Source organism: Phyllobates terribilis, unplaced genomic scaffold (genome assembly GCF_046119375.1).
Source record: "Phyllobates terribilis strain yellow unplaced genomic scaffold, ASM4611937v1 Scaffold_9__5_contigs__length_417890890, whole genome shotgun sequence".
Taxonomy (NCBI): domain Eukaryota; kingdom Metazoa; phylum Chordata; class Amphibia; order Anura; family Dendrobatidae; genus Phyllobates; species Phyllobates terribilis.
In genome coordinates, this window is record NW_027362769.1 from 49,244,986 (window position 1) to 49,261,935 (window position 16,950).

Consider the following 16,950-nt stretch of genomic DNA (forward strand, 5'->3'; position numbering starts at 1 on the left):
CATAATGCCCCATACAGGCTGTCCCCCCCTTGTAATGCTCCATGCAGGCTGTTACCCCCCACATAATGCCCCATACAGCCCCCCCCCCTTTTAATGCTCCATGCAGGCTGTTACCCCCCACATAATGCCCCATACAGGCTGCCCCCCCCTTATAATGCTCCATGCAGGCTGTTCCCCCCCACATAATGCACTATGCAGTCTGCCCCCCCCCTTTATAATGCCCCATGCAGGCTGTTCCCCACCTTATAATGCCCCATGCAGGATGTCACCCCCCCTCTTTATAATGCCCCATGCAGGATGTCCCCCCCCCTCTCTTTATAATGCCCCATGCAGGATGCCCCCCCCCTCTCTTTATAATGCTCCATGGAGGATGTCCCCCCCCCTCTCCTTATAATGCCCCATGCAGGATGTCACCCCCCTCTTTATAATGCCCCATGCAGGATGTCCCCCCCTCTCTTTATAATGCCCCATGCAGGATGCCCCCCCTCTCTTTATAATGCTCCATGGAGGATGTCCCCCCCCTCTCCTTATAATGCCCCATGCAGGATGTCACCCCCCTCTTTATAATGCCCCATGCAGGATGTCCCCCCCTCTCTTTATAATGCCCCATGCAGGATGCCCCCCCTCTCTTTATAATGCTCCATGGAGGATGCCACCCCCCCCTTCTCTTTATACTGCCCCATGCCTCCATACATTAAAAAAAAAAAATCAAATACTCACCTCCCTTCTCCTCACCTGCTGCCTGCTGCCCGCTGCTCGGGTCCGAACTCCAGCATTGTCGGCATCTTCCCGCTCAGCGCTGCCTGTGACGGCTCAGGGGAGGGCGCGGTGTAAAGACGTCACCGCGCCCTCTGACCTGACACGTCACAGGGAGCGCAGAGCAGGAAGACAGCTGATCTGCGGAGGCACGGGGAGAGGTAAGTATCCAGCTGCCGGGGCCCTGAGCAAGTGGCGGAGAAGGGCGGGCGCTGACACCGCTCTCCTCCGCCCATAGCCCAGTGGGGTGCGTGACCGCCAGTGGGCCCCTCTGCCTGCTCAGGGCCCCGGCATTTGCCCGGGTGCGCCGGGTGCTGACGCCGGCCCTGATCTTATGGGTGTGATTTTAATATAGCTAATAAGTTATTTTTTAGTATCACTCTATGCTTATCCTGATCTAGACTAATAGTGGTCCCCCAGTTTATACCCCAATTGCTTTCAATGTTTAAGGACTAGACAGAGACAGAAGAAACTGTCTTACATTTTTATTAAACAGAGGTCATTCCCTTATTAAGGAATTTTAGAATATTATTGCACGTTACTATTTAATAGCAGATGAGTTCACCTTTAGCCTGTAAAGCATGGCCTTGTATTGTAGTTAGATAAGCATAATCCAGTCTGAAAGCCTAATAAAGCTCAGAAAAAAAAAGAAGAAAAAAAAAAAAAAGGAACTTTGTTTTGCGGAAGATGGACTTTCAGATGTCAGCTCTTGCTCGATGTGATGCATGGAACTTTAACCTTTTACACCTTTCTCCTCTGCTTATATTCACTGCAGCTTTTCTGCCGGATACACTTGATTAATGATGACGCTGAAGCGACTGCTGCTTGTTTCCAACTCTACACTGCATGGTGGCGGGTACCTGGAGCACTGCCAAGACCAGATACAAACATTTTTAGGACAGTAAGTCAACTAAATTACTAATTTGCAGATTTATTTCTGCCTTGTTACTGATAAATGTGCATAGAATATGTTTGTTATTAATTGTGCATGTTCTAAAAGTAGATTATCTGTCTAGTCAGTACTATACTGTGCCCCTGCCGTATTCCTTAAGGCTGGGGCTACTGAGACTTTGGCCACAACACAGGTCACATGGTGAAAGAACGCTACACGGCAGCGCTTTACAAGTGAATGGGGTCACATTGCGGCCCCTTTGTTACCGCAACAAGCATGTCGTAAAAATACTGACTCAATAGGATTTTTTGCAGCTTGCGTGTGGCGGTCACTGTACATTATGGGTTTCATTACAACCCCCATTCACTTGTATTGTACTGCGATGTAGCAGCTGCGCAGTAATCTTTGGCTGTGCGTCTTGTGTCGCGGCCAAAATTGTTGTGTAGCCCCAGCCTAATGGAAAATCACAAATACCGCAACATAATGCCATGGTAAATTGTGTTAAATGACAAACTTTGCTTTGCTTCATCTATGTGAGTGTTTGTAAATAGAGAAGGGTGAAATTCTAATTATTCGGCATAATGAGGACCACTGCAGTGGTTGTTCTCTATGTTATGTTTATCTTGTGCAAAGCAGTCCTCAAAGCAAAAGGTGGCTACTTTGAAGAACCTAGAATATAAGACATATTTTCAGTTGTTTCACACTTTTTTGTTAAGTATATAATTCCACATGTGTTAATTCATAGTTTTGATGCCTTCAGTGTGAATGTACAATTATCATAGTCATGAAAATACAGAAAAATCTTTAAATGAGAAGGTGTGTCCAAACTTTTGGTCTGTACTGTATATATATATTTTTTTAAGTCAAGTTACTTTTTATTGATTTTCCAAAAACAATTACAAAAATTTAATAACAGGGTTTAATCACAAATACAATTAAATCCTCAACTCCCACCCCCCTTCCTTTCCCCATCCCCGCCAAAACGTACCACTCTTTCAAGACTGGTCACACACGACCAAGGTATACAATGATAAATGCAATAGAAAGTACGATTCGACGATAAACTCATTGAGTATTTCCATTCCCTGAGTAGAGACAGCTATTCAGCATATTTTATAACATGTAGATCATCTATAGAAACAATTTGAATACCCCCGGACACCAAACTTTAGAGTCTAAGATGTATGTCTCTCCAATGGTGACCACAGTTTATCAAAGTAGGCAATTTTATTTCTTTTAAAATATACTCCATTTTCAGTTGAGAGATTTAACATGTTTAATGTACTCTGTATGAGATGACGGCTTTGCCGAAATCCAATTCCTGGCGATAACTTTCCTGGAAGTAAACAGCAGACGTGCAATAGCAATTTTCCCCACCTCACCTACACTCAACTCATCCACGTATCCCAGAATACAAATCCGAGGGTCTCTAGGCACTATGCATTCATACGCTTGTTCTATAAGATTGAAGACCACAATCCAAAATGAGTATAGTTGTGGACAGGACCAAAGCATGTGAAAAATTCCCACCTCTTCCCCAGAGCAGCCCTGGCATTCAGAATCAGGTCTGACACCCATATCAAATATCATCTTGGCAGATCTGTATACTCTAGGATGTTATACAATTTTTAGAGTCTACCAGGTTCACTCAATGAGAGACCAGGTACATTCTCCAAAACTGCTGACCATTTGTCCTCAGAAACGACTCCAATCTCCAATTCTCATTTTGCCTTGACCCTTAAAGGTATATTTTTCAGAAATACAATTAACAAGTCATCATATATACATGAAATTATTCCGTTATTAACCCCTGTTGAGCAAATGGTATCCAGTGTAATGTCCTTCTGGACCACAATGTTCTTTATTTTACACGGGGCTTTATATGCATGATTAAGTTGCTGATATTGGAATAAACTATTATCAGGCAGAAGAAATTCCTCATTCAAACACTCAAAAGTTTTTAGTATATCACTGCTAATTATCTGATGAATATATAGAATACCCCTGGACCTCCAGTTTCCAAATTCAGAAAGTTTCTCAAATTCTGAAAGATGTAAATTATTCCAAATGGGTGAATATATCGTAAGTAATTCTGCTTCTCAAATTTGTTTAATTTTAGACCAGACCTTTCCAATATGGCTCAATGTAGGGAATTTAGACAAACTAAGAAATTTCTCGGCCTCCAAGCTGCTCATCAGGAGTTCTCCACCCACCACATTCTGAATAATAATGCTTATCGAATCCTTTGGCATCTTTTCTTTCCAGTCCCTCAAATGTTGACTCTGGGCCGCTAGAAAATATAACCAGGGATTCGGCAAAGCCAAGCCTCCATCATCTTTAGGTCTCTGTAACATCTCTAATCTGATTCTAGAGTGCCCTTTGCGCTAGATTAAATCTCTAAAAAGCACATTTATCCTATGAAATCTACTTAGAGGTATCCAAACAGTTGCATTATGTAGTATATAAAGGACCTGAGGCATCAAAACCATTTTAATGAGGTTCAATCGTCCCACAAAATTTATAAACTACTTCTAACTGTGTTTTCTGTCCTTCAAAATTAATAACTGAAGTATCTAGACGGCATAATATCAACTTTCCCCAATTTATAGTAAGGCCAGAAAGAGAGCCAAACTTCCCAAGAATATCCATAACATTTAGCAATGAGTCCTCCCTGTCCCCCAGAAAAAGCAAGATATCATCTGCATATAATGCAATCTTTTCCTTTATCTGCCCATGTCTGAACCCTACAACTTCTGAGGAGTTTCTTATCACAGCTGCGAAAGGTTCACTGGCGATGGCAAACATTAACCGAGACAGTGGGCATCCCTGCCTTGTACCTCAGTGCAACTTGAAGCTCTGATATAGCACTCCCATTCGCTTTGATCCTAGCTATAGGGGTAGAGTATAGCAGTTGAACCCAATGCTATAAAGATAGGCCCAAATCCCATTTTTTGCAAAACTACCCACAGGAATCTCCACTCCACACTGTTGAATGCTTTAGCAGCATCCAAAGATAATATCACTCCATGACCCATGTTGTCAGATGGAAGCTGCATATTAAGGAATAGACCACGGATATTAATTGCAGTAGATTTACTAGCCATGAACCCCGTTTGATCTGGGTGAACTAGTCTTGATATAATAGTCGAAAGTCTATTAGAGAGGACCTTAGCTAAAATTTTGATGTCTACTGTCAACAGCGAAATAGGTCTATAAGACTCCGGAAACTGAACGTCCTTGCATTTTTTTAGTAATTAACGTAATTGTTGCCTCCTGCATAGAGTGTGGTAGAGAGCCCTCCACCAGGGAGTGGTTATAGACTTTCAACAAATTATTTAGTAATATGTTAGTATAACGCTTATAAATCTCACTTGGTAGTCCATCCATTCCAGGGACCTTATCTCCTGGCATATCTGCCAAAGCCTTCTCCAGTTCCTCCAAAAGTAAAGGTCTGTCCAACAAACATCTATCCTGTTCATTCAGAGATGGTAAGTTAGTTCTATCCAAAAATTCCCGAATATCACCTTCAGTATCCTGAGTCTTTGAGTAATACAAAGACCCATAAAATAACAATATAACTTCTAAAATCTCTTTAGTAGAATTCACCAAAACACCACTATCTGAGTACAGACTTTATACATGAGAGGGATCTCTTTGAGCAGATGTGACGAGCGACAGCAAGTGTCCCACCCGCTCCCCTTCCTCAAAGAAGGCTGTCTTCTGAAAGGCCCTTTTCTGCTCTGATTTCAGTAAGAGTGTTTGATTGGCAAGTGTTTTAAGCTTCCTTTCAATTCTTTTGAGGGGAAGGTGAAGTGCTCTCCACCAAAAGACGCTCAGTCTCTCTAAGCTTCTGAAAAACCGCCTGCACTTCATTTTTAGTTTTCTTTTTACTCCCAGCTACCTCTTTAATGAGAAAGACCCTTAAATAGGCCTTCATAGACTCCCAGACGACTGAAGCAGATGCTGTCCCATCATTAAAGGGTTTTTTTCAAACGAAAGCTCATTTTAATCAATAGATCTTGGAATAATCCTACATTCTACAATTGGATGTGTTTAAATACATTTTTCCTCTGCTGAGATAATCTTATAAATGTGCCCCTGCTGTGTCCTGTGTAATGGCTGTGTCTGACTGTACAGGAACATGGTCTGATCATACCACATCTCCTGGGCAGGGGAGGAAGCAAAAGAGTATACAGACACGACAGCAGTGGATCACAGCTGATTCTTTTTGTGAGGGTAAGCATTTCCCTGAATGTTTTTGAGCAATGTTTTACTTCAAAGAAAGAATCATCTGTGATCCCCTGCTCTAATGTCTGTATACTCTTTTGCTTCCTCCCCTGCCCAGGAGATGTGGTATGATCGGACAATGTTCCTGTATAGTCAGACTCAGCCATTACACAGTACACAGCAGGGGCACATTTATAAGATTATCTCAGCACAGGAACATTTTATCTAAACACATCCAATTGTGGAAGTTATTATTATTCCAAGATCTGTTGATTAAAATTAACTTTTGTTTGTAGGAAAACCCCTTTAAATTGAAAAAATGTTTTTGAATAAGACAATATTTTTTCTACATTTATAATTTGCAACCAAAAAGCATTAAGCCTCCACACCCCAGGGGGACCTCCACACAGTAAGAGTGATACACAAAGCGGATTGTGGTCAGATATGACCCTCGGCAAGTATTTAACATCCCGTATCATGCCGTTCATTAAGGAGTTACCCAGAGTCATATCTATATGTGAGAGGGAGTTATGAGTTGTAGAGTAACAAGAGTATTGGTAAACATTTGGATATCTACTCCTCCATAAATCTATCAATGCATATTCCTGTATATATGCTCCAAAGGGTTCATGTCCCCATCCACCTTATTAATATCATGCTTCCCTTTATTTCAGTGTCCATCTATAATATTATTGAAATCACCTATAGTCGGCAGATGCATCCCTTGATACTGTGCTGACATGGCTATACTTTTTTGTAATACTTTACTGCTATATGGCGGTGGAATGTAGACTGAGACAAATATCCTGCAAATCAGAAAAAAATGCCCATCAGTATCTACCTTATCATGTTTTAGTTCAAATGGCGCAACAGAGTGAATCAAAACAGAAACTGCTCTAGAGTATGATGAGAAGACAGAGTGATAGCTTGCCTGCATCCATCTTTTAGTTGCCAGAGAAGTCTTTTCTTTTGTAAGATGTGTTTCCTGGAGACAAATTATAGAAGGAATATAAGATTTAATATAATGAAAAATTGCAGCTCTTTTTACCCCATTCAAGAGACCTCGAACATTCCAGCTTAGTATTTCAATTCTTTCTGACATTTTAGCTAACAGAAAAAGAGTTATTCAGGAAACTGACATCCATCAAAACATGAAGCACCCTATCAGGGTTTAAACTATACATCATCTTGTAACTAAACAGAGCAGAAACGAATGGCTTAGAATAAAGTCCCACCCAACTTCCCTCCCGCCCCACATCTCCCCATATTGTGAATGTTTGTTTTTCCCAGCAACATGCGCTCCTAAAGGATGATGATGGAACTCGATTTTTGGATTCGAAGATAAATTTTTATTTCAAACTAAAATACAACCGGTTTTGACTTCTTTGAGCCTTCCTCAGGTATAACATCATGCATATAAACAGATCTATCTAAACACATTTTATAGCCGATATCCCTGCTTGTCATTTTGGGTGGGGACTGAAAGATCTGTTTTTCAGACACACCCAGATACTCAGATATGTAGGTTTTTACACTCCCAGGAATCTAACAAAACCCATATACTAAATGACTTTTATGCATAGTTTTTTTCCCCTTTTTTTCTCTCTTCTCTTTCTTTTCCTCTTTTTCTTCCCTTCTCTTCCCCTTTTTTTTTTCCTTCTCAAAAATTTTTTCGCACAGGTTTTTTCTTTTCTAAAAACACTATAAGCATAATTATACTAAATCTAAAATTTATTTTAAAATGTTATTAAACATGCTAAAAGTGTGATATCTTGCTAAAATATAAAATCCTACTAACATATACATTATGACAAAATTTAAAACCCTTTCTTTCTTCATATTATAACCATTTCCAAATACCAAATAGAATTTTTCGATATTCCATTCATAGATATAAAAAAATCAAAGAAAAAAAACAAACAAAAATAAATGTAATAAGGGATAGTAGACATGCCAGAAAATCAGAGACAATTTTTAATAATGTGTCCAAAATTCATATTGGAACATAACCTTTTTACTTTCCAGGGGCAATTATATATATACAGCGGCTTGGCACATCGATAGGGACTTGGGTAGCCCAAGTTTTGCAAACCTTTTCATGGGGTGCTTCGAGTCCTCATCGCCTTTGTGTCAGCACCCCTACTGCAATAATATATTATATTATCGTCGCTTTATTGACAATTTAATAGTTTTCTGGAAAGGCACTGAAGTTGAAGCTCAAGAATTCATTGCGGTATTAAACAGGAATGACTGGGGCATTACGTTTTCCGCACAGGTTAATAAAGAAAAAATACATTTCCTCGATTTAGAAATATCCCATAAAAATAAGAAAATCAGCACTAAAACGTATTTTAAGAAAACTGATACTAATGGTTTCCTTGATTATTGGAGCTCACACCATCAAAAATGGAAGGAAAACATTCCTTATAGTCAATTCCTTCGAATTAGGAGAAATAATACAAATAAGGAAGATTATGTGGAACATTCGAAAATTCTGATCGATAGGTTTACAAATAAGGAATATCCAAAACAATTAATTATGGCAGCATACAGAACTAATCTAGAAAGAACCCAGCAGGAGTGCTTATCTAGAGAGAATAGCAAAAATAAGGACGTGGAGGAAGGGATAACTAAGGAAGGAGGAGAAAAACCTGAGCAGATAATTAATAAGAATAAGGAAAGAAAAAAAGATGGGTGGCAGTATAATTTTATTACTGCTTTTAATCGTAGTAATACGGAGATAAGAAACATTTTAAATAAATATTGGTACTTGTTGAAAAAGGATACATTTTTGAAAAAACTTTTACCAGATAGACCCAATATTACCTTTCGTAGTGGCCACACAGTGAAGGGTATAATTGCCCCTAGTAATCTCAGGATGACCAAAGATGGGAAACGGGAATGTATAAAGAAAAAAGAAAAAATTAGGATAAATAAAATGGATGCTTTCAAACTGGGTGTCCATCGATGTGGTTCCCGAAAATGTTGTACCTGCAAAATCATCAATCATATGACTCAGTACATTACAACGTACAGTGCGGGTGAAACCATAGCGATCGCACAAAAATTAACGTGTGATAGTGATTTTGTGATATATGTTATTACCTGTGCCTGTGGCCTGCATTACGTGGGTTGGACCAACCAGTCCCTACGATCCCATATGAATGGCCACAGGCACAATGCCAAAAATGGGTTTTTAAAACAGAGCTTATCCCGGCACTTATGTTTGAAGCATAATAAAACATTCAATATTTCCGTGACCCCGTTGGAGCAAATACCTGAGAATTGTACTAATAGGGTACAAAAGTTAAACCGGAAAGAATCATATGGATCTTCCGTCTGGGTACATTATACCCAGATGGATTAAATGATATTATAGAGGGTATATTACATATAAAATAAACATTGACAGGTACAAAATTGCTTATTACATTTATTTATGCGTTGTTGTTTTTTTCTTTGATTTTTTTATATCTATGAATGGAATATCGAAAAATTCTATTTGGTTATAATATGAAGAAAGAAAGGGTTTTAAATTTTGTCATAATGTATATGTTTGTAGGATTTTATATTTTTGCATGAAATCACACTTTTAGCATGTTTAATAACATTTTAAAAGAAATTTATATTTAGTATAATTATGCTTATAGTGTTTTTAGAAAAGAAAAACCTGTGCAAAAAATTTTTTGGGAGGGAAAAAAAAGGGAAAGGGAAGGGAAGAAAAAGAGGAAAAGAAAGAGAAGGGGGGAAAAAAAGGGGAAAAAACTATGCATAAGGGTCCGTGCGCACGATGCGTTTTTAAAGCGTTTTTGCTGCGGAATTTGCGCAGCGTAAACTCTTGTAAAACCCCTGAAATCCGCCCCCATGGTCCCCACTGACAATCCGCACTTTTAATGTCTATGCTGCGTTTTTTTCCGCAGTGTTTTTGATGTGCGGAAAAATCCGCAGCATGTCCATTATTTGTGCTTTTGCACATGCGGAATTGCCTGCTCAATGCAGTAAAAAGCGCAAGGCGATTCCGCATGTCAAAAACGCTTGAAAAACGTGCAGAAACGCGTGTCAAATTCCGCACACGTTTTTCCAGGCAAGGACATGCAGAAATGAAGCGGAAATTTGTTGCTTCATTTCTGCATCGTGGACACATAGCCTAAAAGTCATTGAGTATATGGGTTCTGTTAGATTCCTCAGAGTGCAAAATCCTACATATCTGAGTATCTGGGTGTCTGAAAAACAGATCTTTCAGTCCCCACCCAAAATAACAAGCAGGGATATCGGCTATAAAATGTGTGTAGATACATCTGTTTATATGCATGATATTATACCTGAGGAAGGCTCAAAGAAGTCAAAACCGGTTGTATTTTAGTTTGAAATAAAAATTATCTTCGAATCCGAAAATCGAGTTCCATCATCATCCTTTAGGAGCGCATATTGCTGGGAAAAACATTTACAAAGTGGTATCGCCCATGAAAGCTCTGTCCAGTGCTCTCATCAGCTTCCAGATTTCTGCAGCAAACTGAATGGAAAGAGGAACGGAGTGATCCACTGATTGGATTTACATGCTTTACCTCAAGACACCAAATAGGTGAGTGGATTTATACTGAGTATATACCCTTGGAATCCAACTTCTACACTTAGAAGCCTGCGCTTCCTATTTTCTCTCCCTACAATCCCCTCTTGTTTCACATCTCCCCACATAGCCGTATTAGGAGTGCAACTTTCCTCCCCCATTGAGAGATCAGGCAAATCCACTCTTAGTACAGATGAAGACCAATCCAACATATAACAATCATGTATACAAAGTACACAAAGGTCTCCCATTATTATATTCCCCTTCTGCTACTATCTTCTCAAGGAGGGAATCATTAAATTTCGAACTGGCAAACATTTTTAAATAAGAGGACACCTAAACATACTATATTATTAGAAAATCAAAGAGAAATATTTTGAACAGATTCAAAATTAGAGCCAGAGTCTGGCATATTTCTGTATTCTCGAGCGTGAAAGGATCCCCACCAGGCAGCAGGGAAAAGATAGAGAAAAGTTTGCCGCAGGACCAAAAACCTTCCTTCCTTCCTTAACAATCTTCATTCTGGATTTATTGAGATCACGAAACTGCTGCGTGTAGTTGTCTTTCATGCTGATCCACCCATTTCATTGCCTCCTTTGCTCCCAGAAAAAAATGGCTTTCATTTAGAGCAACAACTCTGTTGTGCCAGTTAAAACATCGAGTAAGACAGGTTTAAGTCTCTCAATCTTTTCTTTACTTCCTTAAATTTCATCCTCTTGTTTTTGAACTTCTGTAGAGAAGTCTGGGAAGATGGAGACTCTACTCCCATTTATGGACAGGTCTTGCATATCTCTCACGCGTCTTAAGATAATGTCACGGTCTCTGTAATGCAGATTCCTGGTTAGCATTGGACGAGGAGGTGACCAGGGGGCAAGGGTCTTGCAGGTACCCTGTGAGCTCGCTCAACAGCAAATAATAATATAAGAACATCAGTCCCGAATTCATTTTTAATCCAGTTTGCTATGAATTCAGTGGGGGTGTTCCCTTCTGTTTTCTCAGGGATTCCTATTATTAGGTTATTTCTTCTCATGCGGTTCTCTAAATCATCCGACTTGGCAACCAGTTCTGATAGCCATTGAACTGATTTATTTTGAACCTTTTTAACATTCCGAATATCGTCCTCATTAGCACTCACTCTCTCCTCCACCGCACTCGTTCTTTCAATAACCCCCTTAAGCACAGATTTAATATTAGACTTGTCCTCTTATATGCTACCCACTTGTTGGGTCAGAGTGGTTAATGTAGACTTGCAGAAAGATACCACAGAAAACACATCCATGATAGTCGGCTCAGACAACTCCTCACTCCCTGCAGCCTGGCAAACAAGCTCCCCCTCCAGAGAGTCATGCAGAGCATGCTCTGCTGAAGATTGCTGCTCCTCTATTTCTTAGTTATAGTCATAGTTTTTAAGGTTGAATGAAGACTAAGTCCATCTAGTTCAACCCATAGCCTAACATGTTGATCCAGAGGAAGGCAAAAAAAAACATGTAGCAAACACTAAGCTCCACAATGGGTAAAAAAAAATTCCTTCCTGACTCCATACGGCAATCAGACTAGTTCCCTGGATCAACGCCCTATCAATTAATCTAGTATATATAACTTGTAATATTATACTTTTCAAGAAAGACATCCAGGCCCTTCTTAAATTTTAGTAGTGAATCACTCATTACAACATCATGTGGCAGAGAGTTCCATAGTCTCACTGCTCTTACAGTAAAGAATCCGCGTCTGTGATTATGATTAAACCTTCTTTCCTCCAGATGTAAAAGATGCCCCCTTGTCCCCGTCTCAGGCCTCAGAGTAAAAAGATCAGTAGAAAGGTCTTTGTACTGTCCCCTCATATACTTGTACATAGTAATAAGATCACCCCTAAGCCTTCGTTTTTCCAAACTAAATAACCCCAAGTGTAATAACCTGTCTTGGTATTGCAGACCCCGCAGTCCTCTAATAACCTTGGTCGCTCTTCTCACCAGAGACCAGAAATGTACACAGTATTCTAAGTGTGGTCGCACTAGTGACTTGTATATAGGTAAAATTATGTTCTCCTCATGAGCATCTATGCCTCTTTTAATGCATCCCATTATTTTATTTGCCTTTGCAGCAGCTGCCTGACACTGACCACCAAACGTGAGCTTGTCGTCCACCAATACACCCAGGTCTTTTTCAGTGACAGTTTTGCCCAGTGTTTTACAATTAAGCATATAATTTATACATTTTATTTCCTCTGCCCAAGTGCATTACCTTACATTTATCCCCATTAAAGCTCATTTGCCATTTATCAGCCCAAGCTTCTAGTTTACATAGATCCTCCTGTAATATAAAATTGTCCTCCTCTGTATTGATTACCCTGCAGAGTTTAGTGTCATCTGCGAATATTGAAATACTACTCTGTATGCCCCCTACAAGGTCATTAATATGTTAAAAAGAAGTGGGCCTAATACCGACCCTTGTGGTACCCCACTGTTAACTGTGACCCAGTCTGAGTGTGTTGAATTAATAACCACCCTTTGTTTCCTATCACTGAGCCAGTTCTTAACCCACTTACATATATTTTCCCCTATCCCCATTGTTCTCATTTTATGTATCAACCTTTTGTGTGGAACCGTATCAAAAGCTTTTGAAAAGTCCATATACACAACATCCACTGCATTTCCTTGGTCCAGTCCGGAACTTGCCTCCTCATAAAAACTGATCAGATTAGTTTGACAGGAACGGTCCCTCGTAAACCCATGTTGATATTGGGTCATGAGGTTATTCTTCTTCAGATAGTCTAGTATAGCATCTCTTAGGAAACCCTCCAGGATTTTACCCACAGTAGAGGTTAAGCTTAAAGGCCTATAATTTTCAACTTCGGTTTTTGTCCCCTTTTTGAATATTGCCACCACATTTGCTATACCCCAGTCCTGTGGTACAGACCCTGTTATTATGGGATCTTTAAATATTAAAAATAATGGTCTATCTATGACGTTACTTAATTCCTGCAGTACTCGCGGGTGTATCCCATCCAGGCCCGGGGATTTGTCAACTTTAGTGATTTTTAGAGGGCCCGGGTACTTCCTGCTGGGTTAAGCAAGTGAACACCTAGACAAAATATCACATGAGGGGCCTAATAAATAGAGACAACCAGCAGACACACAGCCCCCCTAAAAAATAACTTTTATTAATAATCTCTAAAAAGGACCTAAAAGTCCATAGACAAACAACAATAATACTCTAAATGATAGGACATATAGAATCAGGTAATACACCGACCGGGAGGGAATACAAATTAAAGTAGATATCATTAATAAGTAAAAAAAAACAAAATGACACTTATCCTTAGTAGTCCCAACGCGTTTCCCCCTAGTTTCCACCAGGGTTCATCAGGGGATCTGGGGAGGACTTCAATCCCTCACCCCAGATTGCCAGACAATGCTGCATGTGTAGAGAAATAGTACAAATTAGGGTGCCAACCTCCGCTGTCAGGCAGGGACAGGATTTAGGGACATAACAGGGACAGCTTTAATTTGTATTCCCTCCCGGTCGGTGTATTACCTGATTCTATATGTCCTATCATTTAGAGCAGGGTTCCCCAACTCCAGTCCTCAAGGCCCACCAACAGGCCATGTTTTCAGGATTTCCTTAGTATTGCACAGGCAATAATTCCATCACCTGTGCAATACTAAGGAAATCCTGAAAACATGACCTGTTGGTGGGCCTTGAGGACTGGAGTTGGGGAACCCTGATTTAGAGTATTATTGTTGTTTGTCTATGGACTTTTAGGTCCTTTTTAGAGATTATTAATAAAAGTTATTTTTTAGGGGGGCTGTGTGTCTGCTGGTTGTCTCTGGGTTAAGCAAGTGACATTTAATGGAGAATTTTTGTTATCACTGATCATGTTTTCTGTCATGCGATTTTCTTGTGTAAATACTGTTGAAAAAAAAATCATTTAGCATATTGGCTTTTTCCTCATCCTCCATTTCACCCAGACTATTTATGTAGTTAAAGAATATTTTGGGATTATTTTTACTTTCTCTGGCAATGAGTCTCTCTGTCTCAATCTTTGCTGCCTTGATTTGGTTTTTCCAGAATTTATTTAATTTTCTGTATTTATTTAATGCCTCATCACTACCTACTTGCTTTAGTTCTCTAAATGCTTTCTTTTTGTCACTTATTGCGCCCCTTACAGCTCTATTTAGCCATAGAGGTTTCCTCCTATTTCTAGCATGCTTATTCCCATAGGGTATATATTGTGCACAGGTCCTATTCAGGATGCTAATAAATGTCTCCCATTTGCTTTGTGTAGTTTTATGTCTCAGGATATCGTCCCAGTTTATTGCACTAAGATCATCTCTTAACCGTTGGAAATTTGCCTTCCTGAAGTTTAGTGTCCTTGTAACCCCTCTACTACACATCTTATTAAAGGATACATGAAAACTTATTATTTTGTGATCACTATTACCCAAGTGACCCCCAACTCGTATATTTGATATGCGGTCTGGCCTGTTGGTTAATATTAGGTCTAGCAGTGCCCCCCTTCTCGTTGGGTCCTGAACCAGTTGTGAAAGGTAATTGTCTCTCATAGTTGTCAAAAACCTATTACCTTTGCTGGAACTACAGGTTTCTGTTCCCCAATGTATTTCAGGGTAGTTGAAGTCCCCCATAATAATGACTTCTCCTTGAGTTGCTGCTTCATCTATTTGCTTTATGAGGATATTCTCCGCTGCTTCCATTATTTTTGGAGACTTATAACAAACCCCTATCAGTAATTTATTATTTTTTCCCCCTCCCCTTATCTCCACCCACAGGGACTCTACATTTTCATTAGATTCACATATGTTCTCACGCAAAATGGGTTTTAAGGATGATTTTACATATAAACACCCCCCCCCCCTCGCTTCTTCTCCTATTAGGCTGCCATCAACAGATTTATAAGGTACTGTAGCAGTAGTATGTATGTTAGCAGACTCATTTTTCAGGCGGGCAAACCGCTCTATTTTCGCCACCACCTCCATCATACTTGCTAGGGCAGCGTTGGCTTCCTCAGCCTCAGCTATGGCGTTGGCACCATCTTGGCCATGCGCCCTTACTGCCACTCCGGGATCTTTCTGTCTCCGGTGGGTCATTCTACCGGCTGCAGCACTCCAGAAGTCGGGTCTGAAGCTTCCAGGGATATTCACACCTCCTCTCCCGGTGTTCAGTGTGTAGCAGAAGGGGGAGCAGACTAAGATCTCACATATAGATCGGGAGCCTTCTGTGCTGCGTCCTACTCCATGCTGCACTAGGCCACGCACCATGCAAAGTTGTTTTTTTTTTTATTTTATTTTATTCTACAGTATATAAGGTTTGTGATCACGCCAACCTGAAGAAGCAAAGACAAGATCATTTTTACTGCAAAATGAGTGCCATAAAAGCAAAACTCAAAACAACAATGGCGGGATTACTTTTTTTACCATTTCATCCCATTTGGAATTTTTTCCCCCATTTTACAATACCTTATATGGTAAAGTGATTGATGTCTTTCAAACCTACAACCAGTCCAACAACAACAACAAAAAACCCTCATATGGCTGTGTTCATGATTAAAAGAAAGATTTATGACTTTTGGCAGAAGGGCAGGGAAAATTATGCTAAATAAAAAGTTCAGAAATGAAAATTCGGCCGATCAGGAAGGAATTAAATATATTTATAAAATAAATAAATCATAGGGAATCTGGATTCATGAATTAACCTGCACTAATGCATAATGAAATGAAAAATTGTACTCAAATAGTTTGGTCCTCAGAAATAAATGCTGACATCTTATTATTTTCAGAGAAGTGAAACGAGTTCTTTTCATTCCTTATGCCCTCCAGGACAGAGATGATTATGCTAAAACTGCTAGGCAAAAATTTGAGAGCTTGGGTAAGTGAAAGCTTGGTAATTGTGAATAGATCCGTCCACTGTCTTATTGTTGCTGTTACAAGTAAATTGTTAGTTATCGATACTTGCCTTTCTCTGTAGTGACTAAGACAGTAAGTTGCTCCAAATTAAAAAATGCTAAAAATACATATGATCATATTTTGGAATTGCATAAAAATTGCCCAAAGTTCATTTTTACATAGACTGGTCTTTTTGGGTTTTTTTTGTCAAAGTTTGCAAAGTCACAGCAAAAAAATAAATAAATTCAGTTTTGTCACATTTGTTTGACAGTTGGCAGAAAAAATATGTCTGCATTGTGTAAATGTACCCGAAAAATGTCATCATTGTCATTACATCCATTTGCCATCTGAGATTTCTGATGATACACATTTAGACTGCAGGCACTGCCACTTTAATAGTTCTCCGCATAAGCAGAATGTGGGTGTTGCTAAAAGTTAAAGGAGAAATACTTTATTTTGCCTCTTAATGCTGGGGATAAAATTAGTTTTTGATTGTCTAACAGTGTGAGTGTTTATTTTTTCAGGTTATGCGTTGGACAGCATCCATGAAGCTGCTGATCCTGTAGATTCAGTACTAAAATCAGAGGCCATATTTATTGGTAATGCTT

At 39.6% G+C, this 16,950-nt stretch overlaps 1 protein-coding gene across 6 annotated transcripts in view; it reads left to right on the plus strand.

Annotated features, from left to right (window-relative positions):
- The window catches only part of LOC141161519 (alpha-aspartyl dipeptidase-like), a 78,399-nt gene that overhangs the window by 43,189 nt on the left and 18,260 nt on the right, over positions 1-16,950 (plus strand). For 5 of the 6 annotated variants that reach the window (XM_073646434.1, XM_073646432.1, XM_073646433.1 and 2 more), the window contains 3 exons: positions 1,532-1,657; positions 16,237-16,325; positions 16,867-16,941. In XM_073646434.1, the coding sequence (XP_073502535.1) occupies positions 1,557-1,657; positions 16,237-16,325; positions 16,867-16,941 (265 nt within the window). In that variant the 5' untranslated portion in view covers positions 1,532-1,556. Of the gene's footprint in view, positions 1-1,531; positions 1,658-10,294; positions 10,458-16,236; positions 16,326-16,866; positions 16,942-16,950 lie in introns of those variants that run through there. The other variant, XM_073646436.1, reaches the window with a different exon arrangement.